The sequence below is a fragment of the Cokeromyces recurvatus genome (assembly GCF_025118155.1).
Source record: "Cokeromyces recurvatus strain NRRL 2243 chromosome Unknown BX663scaffold_36, whole genome shotgun sequence".
In the NCBI taxonomy this organism is placed as follows: Eukaryota; Fungi; Mucoromycota; class Mucoromycetes; order Mucorales; family Mucoraceae; genus Cokeromyces; species Cokeromyces recurvatus.
Genome location: NW_026251422.1, coordinates 156,021 through 177,502, shown reverse-complemented (window position 1 = coordinate 177,502; position 21,482 = coordinate 156,021). Strand labels below are relative to the sequence as shown.

General features: G+C 30.8%; 6 protein-coding genes across 6 annotated transcripts; 4 read left to right on the top strand and 2 right to left on the bottom strand.

Moving 5' to 3' along the window:
- The first annotated feature begins 5,707 nt into the window (after positions 1-5,707).
- BX663DRAFT_523585 (PMR1-type calcium-transporting P-type ATPase) lies at positions 5,708-9,359 on the top strand. The gene is made up of 12 exons (XM_051529538.1): positions 5,708-6,146; positions 6,232-6,253; positions 6,303-6,384; positions 6,437-6,539; positions 6,606-6,756; positions 6,817-6,890; positions 6,949-7,093; positions 7,150-7,437; positions 7,495-7,607; positions 7,682-8,567; positions 8,643-8,860; positions 8,924-9,359. The coding sequence occupies exons 1-12, from the start codon at positions 5,856-5,858 to the stop codon at positions 9,284-9,286; spliced, it is 2,736 nt and encodes a 911-aa protein (XP_051378804.1). The 5' UTR covers positions 5,708-5,855; the 3' UTR covers positions 9,287-9,359.
- A 72-nt stretch (positions 9,360-9,431) lies between these two features.
- BX663DRAFT_523583 (actin family) lies at positions 9,432-10,893 on the bottom strand. The gene is made up of 4 exons (XM_051529537.1): positions 10,748-10,893; positions 10,390-10,696; positions 9,599-10,338; positions 9,432-9,546 (listed from the first exon to the last, which is right to left on the bottom strand). Exons 1-4 carry the CDS (start codon positions 10,850-10,852, stop codon positions 9,460-9,462), a joined length of 1,239 nt encoding a protein of 412 aa, XP_051378803.1. The 5' UTR covers positions 10,853-10,893; the 3' UTR covers positions 9,432-9,459.
- An 832-nt stretch (positions 10,894-11,725) lies between these two features.
- On the top strand, positions 11,726-12,583 carry BX663DRAFT_231140 (uncharacterized protein). Its single transcript, XM_051521812.1, has 5 exons — positions 11,726-11,958; positions 12,021-12,050; positions 12,123-12,224; positions 12,295-12,393; positions 12,475-12,583. The coding sequence occupies exons 1-5, from the start codon at positions 11,901-11,903 to the stop codon at positions 12,483-12,485; spliced, it is 300 nt and encodes a 99-aa protein (XP_051378802.1). The 5' UTR covers positions 11,726-11,900; the 3' UTR covers positions 12,486-12,583.
- Positions 12,584-12,969: 386 nt separating this feature from the next.
- Positions 12,970-15,391, top strand: BX663DRAFT_533166 (Endonuclease/exonuclease/phosphatase; the record flags this gene model as incomplete). Its single annotated transcript, XM_051530509.1, has 7 exons — positions 12,970-13,194; positions 13,259-13,533; positions 13,592-13,810; positions 13,875-14,667; positions 14,719-15,039; positions 15,089-15,206; positions 15,264-15,391. The coding sequence occupies 7 exons, from the start codon at positions 12,970-12,972 to the stop codon at positions 15,389-15,391; spliced, it is 2,079 nt and encodes a 692-aa protein (XP_051378801.1).
- A 796-nt stretch (positions 15,392-16,187) lies between these two features.
- Positions 16,188-19,047, bottom strand: BX663DRAFT_555533 (uncharacterized protein; the record flags this gene model as incomplete). The annotated part of the gene is made up of 6 exons (XM_051531637.1): positions 16,188-16,319; positions 17,796-17,918; positions 17,991-18,158; positions 18,223-18,318; positions 18,418-18,557; positions 18,888-19,047. The coding sequence occupies 6 exons, from the start codon at positions 19,045-19,047 to the stop codon at positions 16,188-16,190; spliced, it is 819 nt and encodes a 272-aa protein (XP_051378800.1).
- A 145-nt stretch (positions 19,048-19,192) lies between these two features.
- BX663DRAFT_489759 (uncharacterized protein) lies at positions 19,193-21,126 on the top strand (the record flags this gene model as incomplete). The annotated part of the gene is made up of 4 exons (XM_051524922.1): positions 19,193-20,171; positions 20,192-20,288; positions 20,355-20,665; positions 20,903-21,126. 4 exons carry the CDS (start codon positions 19,193-19,195, stop codon positions 21,124-21,126), a joined length of 1,611 nt encoding a protein of 536 aa, XP_051378799.1.
- Positions 21,127-21,482: the final 356 nt, after the last annotated feature.

Sequence of the window (21,482 nt, the reverse complement as noted above, 5' to 3'; positions counted from 1 at the left end):
TCATTTTTATCAGTTTTGGCCACAAAATCAATATCCTTAATATCCTTCCTTATTATTAAAGTAGTTATTTTTAATATTGGATAGCTTATTTGATGTATCAGCTATAACAAGCCTGCCATCAGTTTCATGCTTTTTTTTTTTTTTTTTTTTTTTTTTTTTTTTTGCGCTATCGATCCTTCTTTGTGTCCTCATCATTAAAAATTTACTATTTATTTTATATTGTTGTTGTTGTTTTTTAATTCGTTACATTTAACAACGTCTTCTTGGTTTGTCAATTCTTTACGTATTCTTTCTTCTATTTCAAGTCTTTGAGTATAACCACACCAGTAGTTTATACTATTTCCTTACTGTTACATATTATAATTTACAAGTATTCTGTAACCGCAACAAGTATGACAGTGGTTCTAAATAAATAATGTGTAATTTTTTATAGCAATTGTACTACACAATACGTATTAACTTTAGAGCCCATCCTCCCTTTTTCATTTTTTTTTATTTTATATGAGAAAAAAAATTATTGAAGAGGAAGTCCTTTTATAGTGTAGAGGTGGATTAGATTCTGTTCTTGTTTGCTTCTACTACAGCCGTGTTACTCCCAGGAATGCCCTCAATGCTGCGGGCTTTCCTCTCTTGCATGGTAGGAAATTACCCCGCGATTTAACAACATCTTTTTATCGACCTCCATTTGAAGGCCTGGTGTTGAACATTGGATCCTGGAAGGTAGCATGTTATCATTAAAGCTCAGAACTAACCCCGATTTTATTATTTAATCACTCCCATCTACAGCTAACAAAGTTCATCTCTCCATGATCGCCGCTTGGCCAACAGAAAGGCGCTGCCCTTTCCGATCAAGTTGTTTTATTTACCTCAATTTTTTTCTTTATAAACCCAAGATTTTAGGTATAGTTGCCGAATTGTGGTATTCAAAAAAAAATAAAAATAAAAAATATTTCCCTTTTATGCATGCATATGCTATAATCTTATATCATCAAACAATTTTTTTTAATAAGAATTCAACGATCGTCGAAATAAATAGGCATAGTCAGAGTCACTTACTCTTCCTTTATTAAATATTTAGATTTAAAGTACCTGGACAAATAGTATAAAGGAATGCGGCTTCAACTTATTTATGTATTATACTTCCTCATGTTTTATAAACTTAAGGAAGTTGGTACACTCTACTGACAATACTAAGTGGGATTACTCTGTCGTAACTAATACTTTTCTAATGCCTCTCTGACCATAGATATTCTTATATGAACACCTAACTGTTAAAACTATAGATGAAACTGTTGTATTACTTGTAAAATATCAAATAAAAATAATATAAAGACAAAAGAAAGTCAAGGAGAGCGAACAATAGTTCTAAAGTTAATATTTTTTATTTAGCTATTTGTAAGAATTGTTAAAGAAGTCTGACATAAGATGTGAATCAGAAAAGTGTTAGTTACTACCGAATAAGATATGTTGTAGATAATGAAGTGTTGGAAGTTTTTAATATTATTTGATAAAGTGGATCAAGAGAGATTCAGGGGAATCTAGATAGAATTCCTTGATCCGCTTGTTTAATCAAGGTACATGACATTATAAGTCAGCTCATGACATTGTTCCCTTCAGGATTGGAACTACACCTTTTCTGAAGGGTCATTAAACTTATGTTGAAATGAACAATGTACTTAATGCTGAAATTTAGAATTATATTTGTGAATAAATATCTGTTAGGATAGTGTAAAGTGATATTTGTAATTCACGCTATAGCATCATGGTTTGGTAAGATGAAATGTAGAGAAGAATGAAACAAGCAATACAGGCAAAAAATAAATCGTGATGTAACGCGACTGCGTTCACCAAAAAATAAAGCTGTAAAGTTATTTGGGAAAATTGAGGAAAGAGTTTTTTTTTTTTTTTTTTTTTTTTTGAAAATTGACAAATAATTTTTCCGTTTGGTATATTTATTTATCTTTTTCGATCTTTGTGTGCACGTAATATCTAAATGATATTGAATTGCTCAGATTAGCTCAATAAAAAATTAACAAAAAGAAACTTACTCTTGTAAGAGACACGAGATAAAAAAAATGATAAGGACGATATAAAGAGGAGGAAAAAGTGAAGGAAAACTTTAATAATGTTATAAGAAAGAAGAATGATTTATTAGCTTTGGTTGTGAAATAATCATTACAACGATTTAAAACCAATATTTTCTATTAGAGGGGGAGGGAACATATCATGAAATATATGATCAAAATTGTAGAGAGTGGTGCATATTTCTGGCCAGAGGATAGTCCAGGCAGAGCTACAACGTGATAGACAAGGCAACTGATTGAATAGAAAGGATATTGGATCAGCAACTGAGACAGGAAGATATAAACAGCGATGTATGTGTAAACAACAGATTGTATGAAATTTGGTAAACAATTCGTTAGGAGGATAAATGCATAATTGAGACTTATTGCCTGGTAATCATCCAATTCGCTAGTGGAAGACATGACCTCGTTTAAGAGATGACATAGGTATCCAAAAGATAGGATCTATTCTTAGGTTGGGATGAAGTACATTCAATAACTTGGTATTAGGATCAATATGGCGGATATTCAGATTGTCTTTTAGAAACTGTTCATGCTATGTCTTATACAAAGAATAACCCATATCTTCTATATAGGACACAATTGTGCGCAAAGTATAGTATTTATACTTGAAATTAAAAAAGAAATAGTAATGTTAGGTCCAATCAAGGCAGTCTTTTGTTGTATACAGTCATCTGAGTAGCTTAGGTTCTAAGATTTAGGCTGTCTAAAGAAGAAAGTGAATTTCTTTTTATACACTTTTGATTTCGAATTAATATTCTTTAATCGGGTTAAAAAAATGAGAGTAAGGTAACATAAATAAAGGTTTATTATAAACATGGCTTCCAATCGCATCAATTACGCATCAAGAATGATACATTCTACACTTATTTATGGCAATATAAAGTTTTTTTTTTCTATTGTGTCTAACCGAAACATCCATAAGATTTCGAATAAGTGGGGCAATGTTTCTAGTTTTTAGTTTTTTCTTTAGTATAGAATCTAACTAGCTATGTTATAATAACAAGATATAAAGTTTAAGATTCATTAAAACTTTTTCTTTTTAAACAAGCTATCACTACCTTAACTTGCCCATTTTTTTTAAATGTATTATTATATACTTATAATGTCGTATTTATTACTGGGACAGAATTACGATGGTTATGCGAATAATAAAGCTATGATCCTAGCAACCCATGAAATCCTAAAAAAAAAATTGTGATATTCAATTTAGACAAACATGCTATTGCATACCTGTTATGTGGCGAACCAATCCAACAAAATTCTCCTTTATCATATCTTAATATGCCTTTTTATCGAAGAAGTTTCCTTAATCCTGCTGATTTACTTTCAGTAGATATAAATAAAACTCTTGCCAGTATGAATTTTCAGCTAACAATTATTGGTATGAAATACACAAGTTTCATTAATCTCCTCCCTGATTTACTTTCTATTATTTGCATATTATGATTCGTTCTCAGTTGAACTATGACTAGCTTATCTGTAAAACTTACTTTCTTCCATTATTCCAAGCATGAAAACGCTCAAAGCCAATATATATGAGGAAAATTTTTAATAATTTAAAAGGAACATCTATAAAAGTCATGCTATAATTTACTAAACTCCTCTCTATACGAGAATATTCTTATGTATTATAGACAAAAATTATATTATTCTCCTTACAATTATTGAAAGATGTTCTTATTAAACTAGGTTACTCCCATATATAAGTCAACTTTCGTGCTAATCACAGTTGTATAAACTTTCTAGAATATCTCCAGTGAAAAATATTAGCCTAAACCCATTCCTTAGACACAACTAACCAGACCAGAGAATTAAACACATTTAACGATATTTACTACAGAAAAAAAAATAGATAAGTGTAAAACTACTTCAGTTTATTCAACGCTCCTTTCTTCTTGTCAATCTACAATATTCTTAGATACGATTGTATAACTACTTATGTCATATGTAGAATGAATCAGGTGTCTGCATTAGCAAACCTGGTATATACCTAGCAAATACTTGATATTTTGCTCCAATTATGCTTTTAAGCCTCTTTACAAAGCATAATACTATAACCTAATGTCTACAAATACACCAAAAGGATCCAGATATTTGAAGCGATAAAATAACTTTAGTAGCCATTCCTTCACAACATGCTGCCAACATGTCAACCCTGTTCATTTTACAAAGTAACTTCCCGATTTGTTTATCCATCAAATAGCTGTATTATACTATATCTAATTGATTTGCACAGTTTTTTCCTTCTTAATTTTCCTTCTCTTATTTTTTTTTATCCTTGTACCTAAAAGGAAAGTAAGTTTTAATTAGTACCTTTTAATTCGGTCCGGACAAATTCATATATTGTTGGGTTTCTATAAGAGAAATGCTTATCCAAAAAAGGTAAAGCATATAATTTTAAAGTCCATCAACACTAGGAATAATATTTAATTATTTTTACCAGGTAAAGTATGTCATATCTTTACTGCTTTTTTTTTATATAATTAAAAAGTATAAAGCAGTAGAAAGCATGTATAAATCGTTTTTGCCATATAAAAAAACTATAATCAATAATTAATTATATTTTACATCTATATTAAATGAAGAATAAGCTTATAGCAGCCAAGAGGGAGCTGAATTGCTGCTGTTATTGTTATTAATAGAATTATTCGGATAAAGTCCTAATAATAATAATAATAAAGATATAAGCAAGTTATATACCTTTTTTCCAGAATAATTCCACGCTTATATTCTCAAAAACAACTTGCTGAAGAAGGTCTGCTGACGATTTAAAAAAAAAAGGAAGTTATGGATAAAATGTATCTTTATAATGGGAATTTGTTCTGCTATTTATGTGTAGCTACACAAATCTATACTTGGTGCAGATTTTAGAAAATTTATGAAGGGGTTCGGCTTTTCAGTTTTGTGGATTAATGAATATAAAACAAACAGCTATTATCCACATTGCAAAATATAAAGTCTGGAAATATTTAATCAAACAACTAGTTCCAGATCATATATAAATGGTAGGCAAGTTCACCATTTGTAGTGAGACAAGGCTTAATAAAGTATTATGTATTATTTAATTTGGTTCATATTGAGCGTTAATTACCAAATGCTTTGTTTATTATCAATCGTAATAGATATGCAAAACAAGATTGTAGAGAGACTAATCTAGACTAAGCTGCCTGTATCAACACGATTAGTATTGATTGCTCTCTTTGTACACACTAAGTTACTCCTATAGGGTTTCGGTATTCATTAAGATCTTAAGAAAGTGGTATATGTAGAATAAGAAGAAGCATTAGAAGAACAACTTATCGAAAGTAAAATATAATAATTTCTGTTTATTTATCCCTCTGCTTAACAAAATATGGCTTCAGATAGGCTTACAATTCGTTTTGTAGTTAGACTTCTACACATATTTCAACAATAAAACTCTTTATAATTTATAGAAGCTTTTTTATTTTAATTAAGCTTATATACGCATAAACATTTTACTTTATAGTAGGATAATTTCTGAAAAAGGTGTGGTACGAACCCTTTAAAACCTGGAATTTTTTTTTTCCAATTTAGTATAACCATTCCGTATTTTATTACTCCCAATGGGGCAAAACTGGATATTTTCTTATATATTTTTTTTTATTTCTTTATTTTTTGTTTTATTTTATTTTATTTTATTTTATTTTATTTTATTTTTTTTTTGTGTGTGTCTCTTTCTCGAGCTTTTCTTAAAAATAAAGTATTCGACTTCTTTTCTTTAGAAAAGGAAAAGACTCATACATCAAAATGCCATCCTTAACATCAGGAAAAACAACTCCATCCGCCAAAACAGCTCGGCAATCTGTCGAGCATGTGGCTCATGACTTCAACACAGATCCTGTTAAAGGTCTAAGATCCTCCGATGTGCCTAGTTTACGTGCTCTATATGGTACAAATGAATTAGAGACTAAGGATGAAGAAACATTATTTTCTAAATTTCTTGATTCCTTTAAGGACCCTATGATCCTCTTACTTCTCGGTTCTGCTTTCATTTCTATTTTAATGGGTCAATTTGACGATGCTATTAGTATTACTATGGTAAGTTGTGTTGTAATTTATTGACTTCTCCTTAATAATCACTATCACTCCTTTTTTTTTTTCGTTGTTGTTATTGTTGCTTTAGGCAATCATGATTGTTGTTACAGGTTAGTATAGTTTTGACACAAAACAATTTATATTCATTTCGTTTGTTAGTTGCTTTTGTACAAGAATACCGTTCAGAGAAATCACTAGAAGCTTTGAATAAATTAGTACCACATTACTGTCATTTAGTGAGGTAGTCAATTTAAAATTATTACACGTAATAGTACTAATTTAATCTAATATAGAGATGGTCATATTTCTGACATTTTAGCAAATGATTTGGTTCCTGGAGATGTTGTTCATTTTGGTGTTGGTGATCGTATTCCTGCTGATTGTAGAATTACTAGTGTAAAATAATCTTTATTCCTATTTAACAATAGTCATGAATAATTAATGATTAAAATGTAATTTTAGTGCGTTGGACTAGAAATTGATGAATCCAATTTGACAGGTGAAAATAAACCTAGACGCAAAATTTCAGATGCAATTGCTACTTCCTCATATGCAGAATTAGCTTTAAATGAAAGAGAAAATATTGCTTTCATGGGAACACTTGTTAGAAACGGTAAAATAAGGCATATTTTATAAGAAACAATATATAGAATACTGATGAGAATGTAAAAAGGTCGCGGAGAGGGAATTGTTGTTGCTACAGGTAAAAATACTGAATTTGGTCATGTATTTGAGCTTATGCAAGAGGTATTTTTGTTTTGTTTTGTGTTGTGTATCTCCAAATATTTATTTTATTTTTAAATAGGTTGAGGTTAGAAAGACACCGCTTCAAATTAGTATGAATGATTTGGGGAAACAACTTTCAATGTTTTCCTTTGCTGTTATTGGTGTAATTGTGTTAATTGGTATTGTTCAAAGGCGTAGTTGGTTAGATATGTTTACGATTGGTGGTAAGTTTAAGACTCTATAACAATAGTCAAAAATAATAATTTATTTTCCATTATAGTCAGTCTTGCTGTAGCTGCTATCCCAGAAGGTTTACCTATCGTTGTCACAGTTACACTTGCATTAGGTGTTCTTCGTATGGCTAATCGTAAAGCTATAGTAAAACAATTACCCTCAGTTGAAACATTAGGTAGTGTCAATGTCGTTTGTGCTGATAAAACAGGTACTTTGACTGTCAACCAAATGACCGTGACAAAAATTTTTACTGCTGAAAATCAAGAAACATTTGATTATGAATATAAAGTACCTCGACAAATACCTGAAGCTTTACGCCAAACATTACTAATTGGTAAACGTCACAAAATTTAAGGGATCAACATTATAAATTAATTTTGTATTCTATTAGGTAATCTGTGTAATAATGCGCAAGTAGGCGAAAACGGTAAATTATTTGGTCAGCCTACTGAGATGGCTTTATTAGACGTTGTTTTTCGTACTGGTATGAAAGATGAACGTATAGTAAGTAATTTATTCACTTTTTTTTTAAAAAAAACAAGAAAACAAGAAAACTTATATTTACTCAATATTTATAGCACTATGATCGTCTTTCAGAAATACCTTTTGATTCTGATGTGAAATACATGTCTGTGACATGTCGTGAAAGCACTAATAAAACATCTGCTGGTATGATATATATGAAAGGTGCAACTGAAGTTATTATAGATAAATGTGCAACCTATTATACATCAAACAAAACTCGATTACCTTTTACTCCTAGTATGAAGGAAACAATTAATCAACATGTTGCCGCTATGAGTTCTCATGGTCTTCGCGTACTTAGTACAGCTTTTGGTGAAAATGAGAATAGTATGTGCTATACTGGGTTTTTAGCTGTCCACGATCCTCCTCGTCCTGGTGTTGGAGAAGGAATTAAAAAACTAATTCAAGGTGGTGTCAAGGTAGTGATGATCACAGGTGATTCTGAAGCTACTGCTATATCTATTGCACGTCGTCTCGGTATTCCAATTAATATGAAAGGAAGTTGTATCACTGGTCATGATATTGAAATTATGTCTGAACGTCAACTACAAGAAATGATTCATTCTGTTTCTGTCTTTGCTCGTACTACGCCTAAACATAAATTAGCTATCGTACGTGCATTCCAAGAAACTGGAGCTGTGGTTGCTATGACTGGCGATGGTGTAAATGATGCACCTGCCTTAAAAATGGCTGATATTGGTATTTCTATGGGTAAAAGTGGAACTGATGTCTCAAAGGAAGCAGCTGATATGATTTTAGTCGATGATGACTTTTCAACTATCCTTCATGCTATAGAAGAAGGCAAGGCTATCTTTTACAATATTCAAAATTTCTTAACATTCCAGTTGAGCACAAGTATTTCTGCTCTCTCAATAATTGCTATTTCTACATTGTTCGGATTAAAGACTCCATTAAACGCTATGCAGATTTTATGGATTAGTATGTTTTATATATATATATATATACATATATATAATATAATATTTATCTATATTTGTATATTTTTATTATTAGATATCATTATGGATGGACCTCCTGCTCAATCATTAGGTGTTGAGCCTGTTGATCCTGAAATTATGAAGAAACCACCAAGATCACGTAATGCAAACATTTTAACCAAGCCTTTACTTACTCGTGTATTGACTGCTGCAGTAATCGTAACTTTGGGCACTCTATTTGTTTATATGTCTGAAATGTCAGATGGTGTAGTGACTAACAAAGATGCTACTATGGTAAGCTATCTATTGAATGGTTTTTTTTATGTGTGTATTATTATGCTTATGTTGTATATATAGACATTTACTACGTTTGTATTTTTTGATATGTTTAATGCTTTGGCTTGTAGATCAGAAAAACAGTCAATCTTTAGTTTAGGATTCTTTACCAATAGAATGTTTAATATAGCTGTAGGTGGATCTATTATCGCCCAAATGCTCGTTGTCTATGTACCCTTTTTCCAAGCCATTTTCCAAACAGAACCTCTTTCATTTTATGAATTAAGCAAGATTATTCTGATAACATCTACTGTATTTTGGGTAGATGAAGTTAAAAAGATGTTGCGTCATAAAGGATTAGGACTTGCTAGAACCTCTGGACCACATATCAGTTATCGTATTGTGCATAATGATGAAATTGAAAGTGCAATTGACCTTGTTTGATTTATATATCTATAACATATACTCCTTTTGTTTATATACACATAATTTTCTCTCTCATTTTATCTTTCTTTCTTTCTTTTTTTTTTTTATTAGAATTAGAATAAAAGAAAAAAAAAAATAAAAACTTATTTATTCTTTTTTTTTAGCTGGTCAATGATGATATATTATAGAGTTTAGTAAGTTTTGGTATGAACAACAGAGGGACCAGATTCATTATAGTCTACTTTACTAATGTAATTTTTTGCATCCATAAATACAAGCTATAAATTAAGTTAATATATTAATAGTCATGGACTTTATTTAGCTATTTACCTTAGCAACAATTTCTGCACCTAGCCATGTTGAATATTGCTGATATTGTTTCTCTTTAAGTACGGTAAAGTAATCAGGAATTCGTAAAAAGTTTAATTGACGAGGTTGTGTATCGCCTGCATTATCTGATTGAGGTAAAAACAGTTGAACTTCTGATTTAATACGTTTTGCTATTCCTGGCATCCTACAGCAACCTCCAGCAATAACAATATTTTCCCAAATTTTGGGTCTAATCTCAGGTGGCTCACAATTCATGATGGCTAATCGCATTGCTTCTGAAAGTGATAAACTATTCACATTAACTAATTCTGGCAAAAATAAGGGATCAGACATTTGATGACGATAAGATCCAATCGTAAATTTATGTCCTTTATATTCGACTTCAATATTTTCAGGCATATCTCCAACCTCTTCCTCATCTACTTTCTTAGGATTGTCTTCATCCAAAAGCTCTTCTGTCGATTCAATAGGCAATTCTTCCATGGCATTTGATAATTCAGCTATTACCTTATTTTCGTTTAATTCATGACCAATAGAAACATTATATAATCCTGGTGATTCACGAATGAATTTAGCGAATTCAATGTCTAATTCTACATCGGATATAGCTGTAAATTGTTCAACGAGTTTACTATCTTTATTCATTAATTCAAGCAAATATTTATCAAAATGATTTCCTCCAATGGGGACAGTAAAGCTAGATTGAGATTGAACGTTACTATCGACAACAACATTGACATCTAAATGACATTAAGTGAGTGTGTTTGATATAACCATTTATCCTATTTTACCTGTGATTTCACTTCCAATATCAATAACAATACCAGACACAGCACCACAACCAAATAGAGTCAAAAGGGGTTGGGGTGCAATATAAATACCAGGTACATTGAAGTTTTCGAAAAATATTTGGGTAATGCGTTCATGTTCTAATTTTGTCCATTGAACAGGTACTGTAAGTAAAACAGGACTTTCATTACGTGATTTCTTAATGTTGAGTTCTTTAAATAAAATATGATGCCAGCATTCTTCAAGGTCTTTCCAATTGACGATCGTGTTGTTTTTAATTGGATAATTATAATCTGCCATGTTAACACTCTATAATATTCAATGAGTACTGATTAAGAAAGGATTATGGCACATGCTTACCACTGAAGGAGGTTTATTCGTATCATGCATCCCAATTCCAGCTGTTGTGGTAGAAGATCCGACATTAATGACAACAAAATTTTCCTCCTGAAGAGCAATTGACATTGTTCTATGAGTAAAGCAATCAGTTAACTAAAAAAAAAAAAAAAAAAAAAAAAAAAAATAAATAAATAAAAAGAATGAAAAAAAAAAAAAATTATTTGAACGCGCTTTAAAAGTTGAGGATATTAAAACTGAGTCACTCACTCAGAGGAACCAACTTTATTTAATCCCTTTTTCTGTGAACAAAGTGTGAAAGATTGCTGGGGCAGTTAGATTGATGTTACTTTTGCCTTTTTTTTTTTTTTTTTTTTCATTAGAAATGGATTTAATTGTATATAACATTTGATGATTAAACATCTGTAAGACCAGTTTGAAAATGCGAATAGAATAAAAAAATAAATAAATAAATAATAAAGAACAGTTTAAAACAAATGACAACACCTTTGAGAATTTTATTATATTAAGTAATAGATCATTTTATAATTGATTTTACTTGTAGCCATTATTACTTTATCATAATGACGTCGGTTAAATAAATATCCAGTTGCCTATTTTTGACTATGAAAAGAAAATTTAAGTAATGTTATAGAAACCATTCTTTTTTTTTATTATTATTATTATTTTCGATAATACAAGTCATACACCTTTTATATACACATATAAATATAAACAAAATATAGTTATTATTTGTAGTGATTATGGGTCAAAAAAAGAAACAAAGTGTAGTAGATGGTTTAGTCATTCCTCCAGACAAAGCTGAATTCATATCCTTTTTTTTTTAAGTTTTATTGTTTTAAAACAATAAAGTGGGAGAGGGGAGGGAAAGTCATCTCGTGTTCAGACTATATATATATATGTATATATATATCTTATGCTTATACTTGTTTCCTTAACTTTCGTTTATTATAATTACTGCGTTGAAGTTAAAGTAGTTCGAGATGCTTCAAAATGTGTAAATGGTTTACTTGCTGTAGTATTACATAATACCGATGAAACCCCAGTAGGAGAAGAAGCATGGTAGACAAAAAAAATACATAGTAAATATTTTTAAACAGTCAGCTAATAAAGCTGAAATAGCTTGATTTTTTTTGAAGAATCTCAGATACCTTCTATGCCACCTATTGTATTAGAGGTTATTCCTATATATTCAGACTTAAAAATAGACATAGGTAAGCGAGAATTTTGAATTATGCAAAAAAAGTGATTTTAAACACTTTTCTTCTTGTCATAGTGCAATCCAACTTTACAAATCATAAATCAGGTAAGTAATCTAAAAATAATAATAATAATAATTCGTATCACTTATTGTTAAAATGTTACCAAGACCTTCTAGTTACGTTCTCTGTAAATCAAAGCTTGGCAAGTGTCATTTTTCTCGAGAAGAATAATATGTCAGAAATATTGAATAAAGTAAAACAATTAAAATCAATCGCTGGTGTGTATTATGTATATATTTATATTCCGTATATTCTATTTTGTGTATTGAATAATATTATATTATGTAGAAGCAAATCATTTGAGTTCCAAAAGTGATCAATCGCATGAATGGGTTAAAGTATATTCTAAGCTTGGCGGTAAGTTCATACAACAGAAAGGAAAAAAAGGTATATTAGATGCTATTTGTATTTTATAGCTACTGAATCGCAGAAAAAAAAGCCAGTCAGATCTAATTCTGTACCTGTTAGAGATGATATAAATGATCCAGCAAATACCTTACGATATGTATTACCAATACAGAGAGCAGAGACAATTGCAAAAATTAATCTAAAGCGCACTAGAACTATTAATGCCCCAAAGGCACGTAAAATTACGTTTGAAGATGCCAAAAATCATTGGATTAATGCACAATTGATAAAAAAGGAGGATGAATTTGTAAACTGGCAAAGGACACAGTAGGTGTAGTTATATATATATATATATTTATATACATACAAAAATATATATTGTCGATCTTAATCTCATTGTCTATATTTATATAGTGTCTTTGTGGGTACATGGAATGTTCATGGTAGTTTACCTACTCCGTCACTAAAAGATTGGTTACAGGGAACTTTAACCACTGATGATGGTACCACTATTGACCCAGACTTTTATGTAATTGGGTAAGTTCTTATAGCCTAAGCGATACAAACATTTTTTTTAATATATATATATATATATTTCTGGTTAGACTTCAAGAAATGGAAACTAATACAGAAGCATATATTCGATACGATCCTACAAAGGAAAATGCCTGGGTTAAAGGGATTATTGATTCATTAAAAAACAATGGCGAAGATTATTATAAAGTAGAATCTAAACAGCTTGTTACTATGCTAATTGTCATTATCGCAAAGAAAAAACATAAACCATTTATTTCAGAAGTGACGAGCACATATGCCGGTGTTGGCTTGATGAACATGATGGTATAATGATTCAACATATATGTATATTTTGGAAAGACGTTGAATAATAACAGTTATATAATAGGGAAATAAAGGAGGCATTTCAGTTCGATTTAGATTTTATGATAGCTATTTATGCTTTGTTACTAGTCATCTGGCTGCATTTACAGATAGAACAGAGAAAAGAAATCAAGATTTTACAGAAATTACTAAAAGACTAGTATTTCCCTATCAACATGACCCTATTACAGAGTACATATCATATTCTTGGAATGATGGTGGTGATGAAGGAGTGTCGTTTTTAGAAAGTAATAATGTTATACGTAATTGGTCAACTGACGCATCGATATTTCATAATGAGTAAGTTTTATTTACCAAGATAAATTGGCTTAGTATTAATAAATGCATATTATTATAGTTTTTTGATTTGGTGTGGTGATTTGAATTATCGAATTAATTTAAACGAAGCCATTATCAAAAATTATATTCGGCAAGATAAACTGGATGTGCTTTTAGATTATGATCAATTATCTATAGAGCGTAAAGCTGGTAGGACTTTCCCAATGTTTGAGGAGGGTCAAATCACGTTTCCACCGACATATAAATATGATGCAGGCACAAATCAATATGATACTAGGTAGTATATATATATATGTGTGTGTGTGATGTTAAAAAATAGTCTTAATTATCGTCTTTTGTAGTGAAAAACGACGTGCACCATCGTGGACAGATCGAATTTTATGGAAGAAAGAGCGAAAAGATATAGACAAACAAAATCTGAAGTTATTAAGTTATGCTGACTGTATGGAAATGATGATGAGTGATCATAAGCCTGTTAGAGCTTTAATCGAATTAAATATAAGAAAGATTAACAGTCAACAGCAGGAAAAAACGGTAGATAGTTTAGTTAAACAATTGATAGATAGCCAAGATGAGCAACCACGTGGAAAAATATCTTCATCGTACGTTGATTTTGGAAATGTACATTTTATGGAATATAAGGAAAAAAATATTATTTTAGAAAATACAGGACAAGTCCTGACCGTCTTTAAATTTCTACCAAAAGATGATACAGGTATTATTTTACCATCATGGCTTCAAGTAACACCCATTTCTGGTGTAGTTGCGCCTGGTGAAAAGGTGGTCATTCGGTTCGAAATAACCATTGATCCCACTATTTCAGCACCTTTTAATCGTGGTGATCAAATAATTGATGATATCCTCATCCTTCGACTTGAGAATAGTAAAGATTTCTTTATCTCTATTACGGGTGAATACATCAAGACTTGTTTTGGCACACCTCTTGAAGAATTATCGAAAATGTCAATACCTATCAATGAAACAACTGCAAAAAATTTAGAAAGAGCAAAAATCACGACAGCTAATAAGAATACAAATTCTCCAGAACTTAGTTCATTACTTAATCAAATTGATTTACCACAACAATTATGGAAGATTTTAAATTTCTTATGGAACCCAAATATGTTTTTTATTGCAAGTAACTATATTTAATAATAACGTTTGTATCTAATATATTTTGTTTAGAAATCTTTATTTCTCGAACATGGCGATTTAATCGTCTCTACTTATATTCGAGAATGTCTTGATAACGGACAACAGTTTGATACGAATATTCTATTGGGTGGTGAACCTTCTGTTGAGGACAATCTTTCTCAACTTAATAGTACCCTTTCTGAGTTGACAATGAATGATGATGATAGTAAGCGTGCAAAGGAAGCGATTAGTGCTAACTCTATGGTCGATGTTCTGGTTGCATTTCTTGAATGCCTTCCTGAATCTGTTGTTCCTACCTATTTATATGAGCGTGCCTTAGATGCTTCTGAATCAGTAGAGGCCATAAATAATGTGAGTTTTATTAGTTGAGTAGATTAAATTTACTAACCTATAACTTTAGTTCAAGAATACACTACCGTTATATCATTTTAATGTGTTTTTGTATATTGGTATGTTCTTGAAACAGGCTATTGACAATGCTCCAGACTCGGTTAAAAAAGAAAGGGAAAGTAGAATAGGTATTGTAAAGAATTATAATGTGTATAACGATAATATCACTAATTGATTTACTTTAGTGGAGTTATTTACTGTGCTGTTGAGACCTCCTGTAGATTTTAAGGAGCGTAATCCTATTGTAGCTAAGGAAAAGCGTGAAAAGTTCTTATTACAGCTTTTAAAATCATTAAATCCTTTAAGAAAATAACTTTGTTAATACATGTTAAAATAAAGATTATATTTACAGTATCTATTATGCTATTGAGTATTTTGTATAACTGACTCGTTGGCTTTAAGACCTTAGTTGGTAATATTTTTATATTTTTACCACTCATTTATATATTATCAAGATTTGGTATCAAATAAGTTCCTCCTTCTTCCATATATTTAATCAATTAAAAAAAAAGGATATCAGAATTAGTTTATAATATATATCATGCTTCTATTTAGATAATTAGTATAGTATTAAATGATTCCTTAACTTTATTTAACTATTTTTCCAAAAAAAAAAAAAAAGTTGAAATGAATTACCTAATAAATCCCCTTGTGCTGTGTAGTATATTGTCAAATACTTGTCAATGCCTACAAACCTGAAGGCCAAAAGAGGTCAAGAATTATATTTCAAAAGCCGTAAATTATACAGTGAAAATAGCTCTGATGAAAAGACAGCAGTAATATGAACATTATTGCTATGGATTATTATTTTTTTTAAAGAAAAAATAGGCATCATCAGAACAAACTATTCTAATTGATATCTTTGTTACAAAAAAGAGATGATTATACTGTTTCTGAGCTGAAATGTAGCAACAGTAGAGATTTAAAAAAAGAAATGCATTTCCTCCTTTATATTTGGTATATAATAACATGTTATATATCATTTTTCTTATCTCCCTTTTAGTCTTTATAAGATTCCTTTACAGCCATTGTAATCATTGGAATAGACCCAATTCATTTTAATGTACGTTAAAAATCTAATATTTATTAATAATAATATTACAGCAAATCTAAAGTGTCTTGATCATAATATAATCTGTATCTTTTTGTGAACCTAATTTGAATGTATGGCTTCCCACTTTATAGAAACCTTGACGTGTATAAAAGTTAATAGCTGAAGGATTATGCTCCCAAACACCTAACTACACCACATTATTTGTTTACCTAATTGACGGGCTTTTTCAAGACTTGATGTCATGAGCTGATTAAACAAGCGGATCAAGGAATTCATTATTTATAATATATCTTAGTATTTAAAAGGGGGTGGAAAATATTACTGTGAATGCAAGTCAAAGATACTTAAACTGGTTTTCATAGCATGCATCAAAGAAGCTAAAATTGTTAATCTTTACAACATCATTTTCGCAAACGATGTATGTGAGTAAAAGAATGATTTTAAGCACAACATAAGGGAGACTAGACTATTAAACACCCTTTGTTGGAAAATAGTAGTATTTTGTACAAATGAGATGCATATTAGTTGCCTAAATAGGAAAAAAGAAAGTTTATGAGAATATAAACAAAAAAGTGAAAACAAAAGACATTTATTTTACTTACTTTTCTTTTCTTTAGCATAAACACATTTCATATAGTCATAAAGAAGATATAAAATTGACAACATTTTACTATTCTACACATCGTTACTTTTTATAAGAAATAAAGAAAATTAAATAATGTAACTGTGTGTATTAAATGTGGGGTAACACATATTCTTATCGATTTCATATGATTGTGACTGTAATTTACAACAACGACCTCCTTATTCTTATAAAAAAGTAGATATTCAAAGTTATTTTTTCTTCTTTTTCTTCTTTATTATTACTATTTCTTTTGTAGGTAAGTCATTAAATAATACTATTTTATTCTTCTTCTTCTTCCCTGCCCTAGGAGGAAATTCTTTTTCTCATGGTTATCACTTATGTAACGCCTTCTGAATCAACAAGACACCCTATCTTGCCCTCCTTGAATTAGGAGGACATTGTAGGGTATCTTGTTGATTCAGAGGGCGTTACATATTGTGATAGCTATGGGTTTTTTCTAACCTCCTAGTAAAAATAAAAAATACAAGAACAAAGAAGGTGCAACGAATCCTAGCCTCCACGCGGCCACCTTTGGACTGCAGTAAATATTATTATTTTTACTGTTGACGAATTGGGGATTCACTTTTTTTATATGAAATAAAAATGAAAATAAAAATAAATAAATATCTCTTTTTTTTTTACGCGTCTTTTAATAATCTTGTGCCTTTTCTTTTTTCTCTAAGAAAATATATTTACTATTGATTGTATAATAAAATATCTTTTTGCTCCAAATTGACTTTAATAAATGTGGTGTAGTAGTGATTATGTAAACTATTGACTAATATCCTATCAGACAAATTATCATGATTATTATTCTTCCTTTACAATCAAATTATTTTTTTTTTTAAATTAACTAAGATGAGCCCATTTTTTTGAAATTTAGTTGGTCATTTTATTTAAATTCAATTGATCTTTTTTTTCTTTTTTCTTTTCTTTTTCTTTTTCTTTTTTTTTTTTTTAAAAAATTATTATACCTTAAATAATGTTAAGGGAAAGTTATAGAGAAACCTTACTTAAGCAATTGCTAAACTGGTTTACGGAATGTTGAATAATATTTCGAAGATGCTCAACAGGTACTTCTTCACTAGCCTCAATAATTCTTGAAGTAAACGGTTCAACATCATTAAGTTTACTTCGCTTTACTTTTCCCTTAAGAATGGCCTAAAATTGTTCTATTGGGTTGAGTTTGGACGAGTAGGGAGGAAGGTATAATGTCTTATAGCCCCGACTTACAATTACAGGGTTAAACATAGCAGGAACATGGATTGGAGCATTGTCCATAACAATAAAAAATCCTTTCATTTCTGGGAACTCATCTATAATATCCATAGTATCGTTAAGAAACAAAAGATAATGATCACCAGTAGCGCCACTGGGAATAGTTAATTTATCTTCAGGAGCCTTTCTTTTTTTTGGCCCCTACAACTTTCCTTCTCTTAACATTTCCAGATTCTCGCATACTCACATTGACAACACCATTAGCCGATATTGTACCAAGAACAGTATATGAGGTAGCCTTGGTTGAAGGGGTTGTGGTAATTGCTTTTGTACTGCGCTGTGACTAACCACGACTACATCGCGTATTAATATCAAACCCAGACTCATCAACGAATATACAAGTGTCGAGATAATTGACGCCATTGTTGATCAATTTCTCAACCCATTCAGCACAAGCTTTCAGATTTTTATCTTCGTTTCTGGCAAGAGGGTGTCGGTTAATAAGTTTGATGCTGAGATTACATTCTTCCTTCATGAACTCGGCTACTCTTGTTTTTTTTATTTGTAAGCCAGCAAAGTTGGCTATCAAGCTTTCAAATGCGTCCTGGATTGTTGCAGTTGAGTCATCATCAAAAAAAAAAAAAAAAACTGGTTAGATAGACTTTATGAGCTTTGTTCAGTTGACTGACTGGTCTGTTGGGATTCAGGTTCGTCTTTTTGATAGGAATCTTCCTTTCCAAATCATCTTCATAAGCCTTTTTCCATTTGCGGCTATGGCTGCATCTTTTGGTTTCATGCGTTTTTCTTTTAAATAATATAAGTAACGTCTACGGTATTCCATTGTATAAACGTTATACTCAAGAGGTCTTTCTTTCTTTGGACTAGCCTCTTTCATGACTGCATCGTCTTAACTGATCGTTTCAAATCGGAGATCCTTATTCTTAATGTATTTTCGGAGATCTGTTAATCTTTTCAAACGAAACGACTTTTCTTCAAGAAATGTTTTTGCTTGCTCGCCTTGTTCATCAATGAGGCTACCAGCACCATCTTCATAAAAAATATCCTTGCTCATTCGAAAAAGAATCTCGCAATGCGATAATGGTATAACAAAATATACCTCAGATAAAATGATCAAATAAATCTCAAAAATTTATCCAATTGACGGCGGACGCACTGTATTTTTTTTTTTTTTTTTTTTTCACTCTTTTGCAGCAAAAATGGCCAGCAACCTTACTTTGAGCTTAGAGGAAGACAACAAAAAAATTTGTGAAATTGTTGATGATTACTTAGAAAAGCACACTATTTCTGAATGGAAATATGAAGCTGCTTTGAAAGCACTTGTTGATAAGGGACTTGTTATTGAGCCTACGAATATCAACTTGGAAAAATTAGGCAGAATATATTTAAAAGAATGTCTGAACAAATACCAAGATCGAATTACCAATTGTAATACTGAAGACAAAGAGAAAATTGAATCATTGCAGCATTCTATTCATAAAATCTGCACCTCAACGCCAATTAAGAAGTTGTTGAATGTAGCTAGATATGCCAGTCAGTTTTTGGATGAAGCTGTTATAAACAGAACCCAACAAAATCAAGGTCTACAAGATCAACAAGCTACTCAAGCCTCAATCAGTAATATTTTAGACAATCTGTCTCCTAATGAAAGAATGAGATTTTTCTCTGACAAATTTGGTGTAGATGGATGTTTGGATTTGATGGAGGACAAGGTTGCAAACCGGTTCAAACGGTACCTTAAAGAAAGCATTGCTGATTTAAAATTAAACTTACAGCCTATGATAACGAAAAAAGAAAGAGAAATGTTAATGAATATAGCTGAATGCAAGAGTCGAATGGACACTGACAGTTTGCTGGCGAGTTTTTACGCTCAAAAAAATATGGATCCCCTTTGCCGATATATTAGACTTGCTTTTGCTACAGTGGCAGAACTCTGGTCTTCATCTCTTTTATTGAAAGCAGATCATAATGAATCGTGGTTCCGTATTCATGTTTACTCAGCTGTTTTCGATAATGCATTTATATACGATGATAAATTCACTACGAAAAGAACAGACTGCTACTCCAATATCACCAAAGAATTTGAAGATGTCGACAATCAACGGGTAGATTTCATTTTAAGAAATATCAATGACGATAATGACTATCTCTCGACAGAAGAAAAACCAAATTTAAAAGGTGTGAGAAGCGATATGAAGAAGGAAAAGCATTACAGAAGGCTATGCTAAGGAAATGGACTAGCCGTCTTGGAAGTACAGAAATCATGAAACAGCTTGAGGCTATTACATGCCAATGGTAAGGATTAAAACTTACAGTATATGGTACACGATTCGTTTCAAAAAATCACTTGATCACATACAGGAAAGACACTTTTTCAGTACCCAAAAATGAAAATCACACAGCATCATTTGCTCATGTTTTAGCGGCCGTTTTATCTTTAAGGCGATTGGTGTATTTAAACTACACCAAGCTTAATACAATCCTGGAAGCTAAATACGCCCATGAGCTTGAAAAAATGTATTTTTCCTCTGACAATGAACTATACTTTCGGTCAGACAGCTCTGCAGACGAAGAACAGCAAGAGGAAATAAAGACTAACAGTCATAAAACAATTGATCCTGAATTAGAAACAAACATAATACAAGCTTTATGTAATATTAAATCTGAAGAAGGTGTAGTAACTTGTAGAGTCTGGGAGGAACTTATTTTTAGAAAAAATATCAAAAAAGAGAAAAGCTGAATCATCGTATTAAATAAAGCAAACTATTTAATTTCCTTGACTGAATTATGAAAACTAAAAATTAAGTTAAAAATTAAAATAAAAATTAAATTAAAAATTAAATGCTTAAGGATGAGGTCTAAGATGTAATCGCTAAAGGTTAAAGTAAAGCTTTTTCAATTTTCTACAGATTACAACTGCTCTAGTCGTTTAAATGATTTTTACAGTAATGAAAGTTATATGCATAACAAGAATCAAGTATTAAGCCTGGTACATTACGAAGTGTTTACGGCTGAACAAAAAAAAAAGTCAACATCCATCAACAGTATCTTAAATGACTACAAATTAATAAAAGTACTTTCTACGAAGCAGTTAATTCAGTCTAGAAAGTGTTTGAAAAGGTCTGATCTGTAGAGGCAAAAGTGTCAAATTTAGTTTTTGAACTTTTCCAAAAAAGAAATAAAAACGTCCAAAACGAAATCAATATTATCCAATAAATTTTTTGAAATCGTCGAATTTTAGAGTAAAATACGGTAAATTTGTCACAAAAGGAGGTTTTCGTGAAGCTCGTAGCTCTCTTGACCAGGTCTTATGCCTCATAGAACTCTATCATATCCTACGTTAATACCATCGCTTCAAACCGATGCTGATTTTTCTTGATATCAAATCGGCATACGATATAGTAGATCGATCTCACATGTGGCAAAAACTGCAACCGTTCGTACAACCTGCAATGCTTGGTATACTTCAAAGCTTATTTGATGATGCCC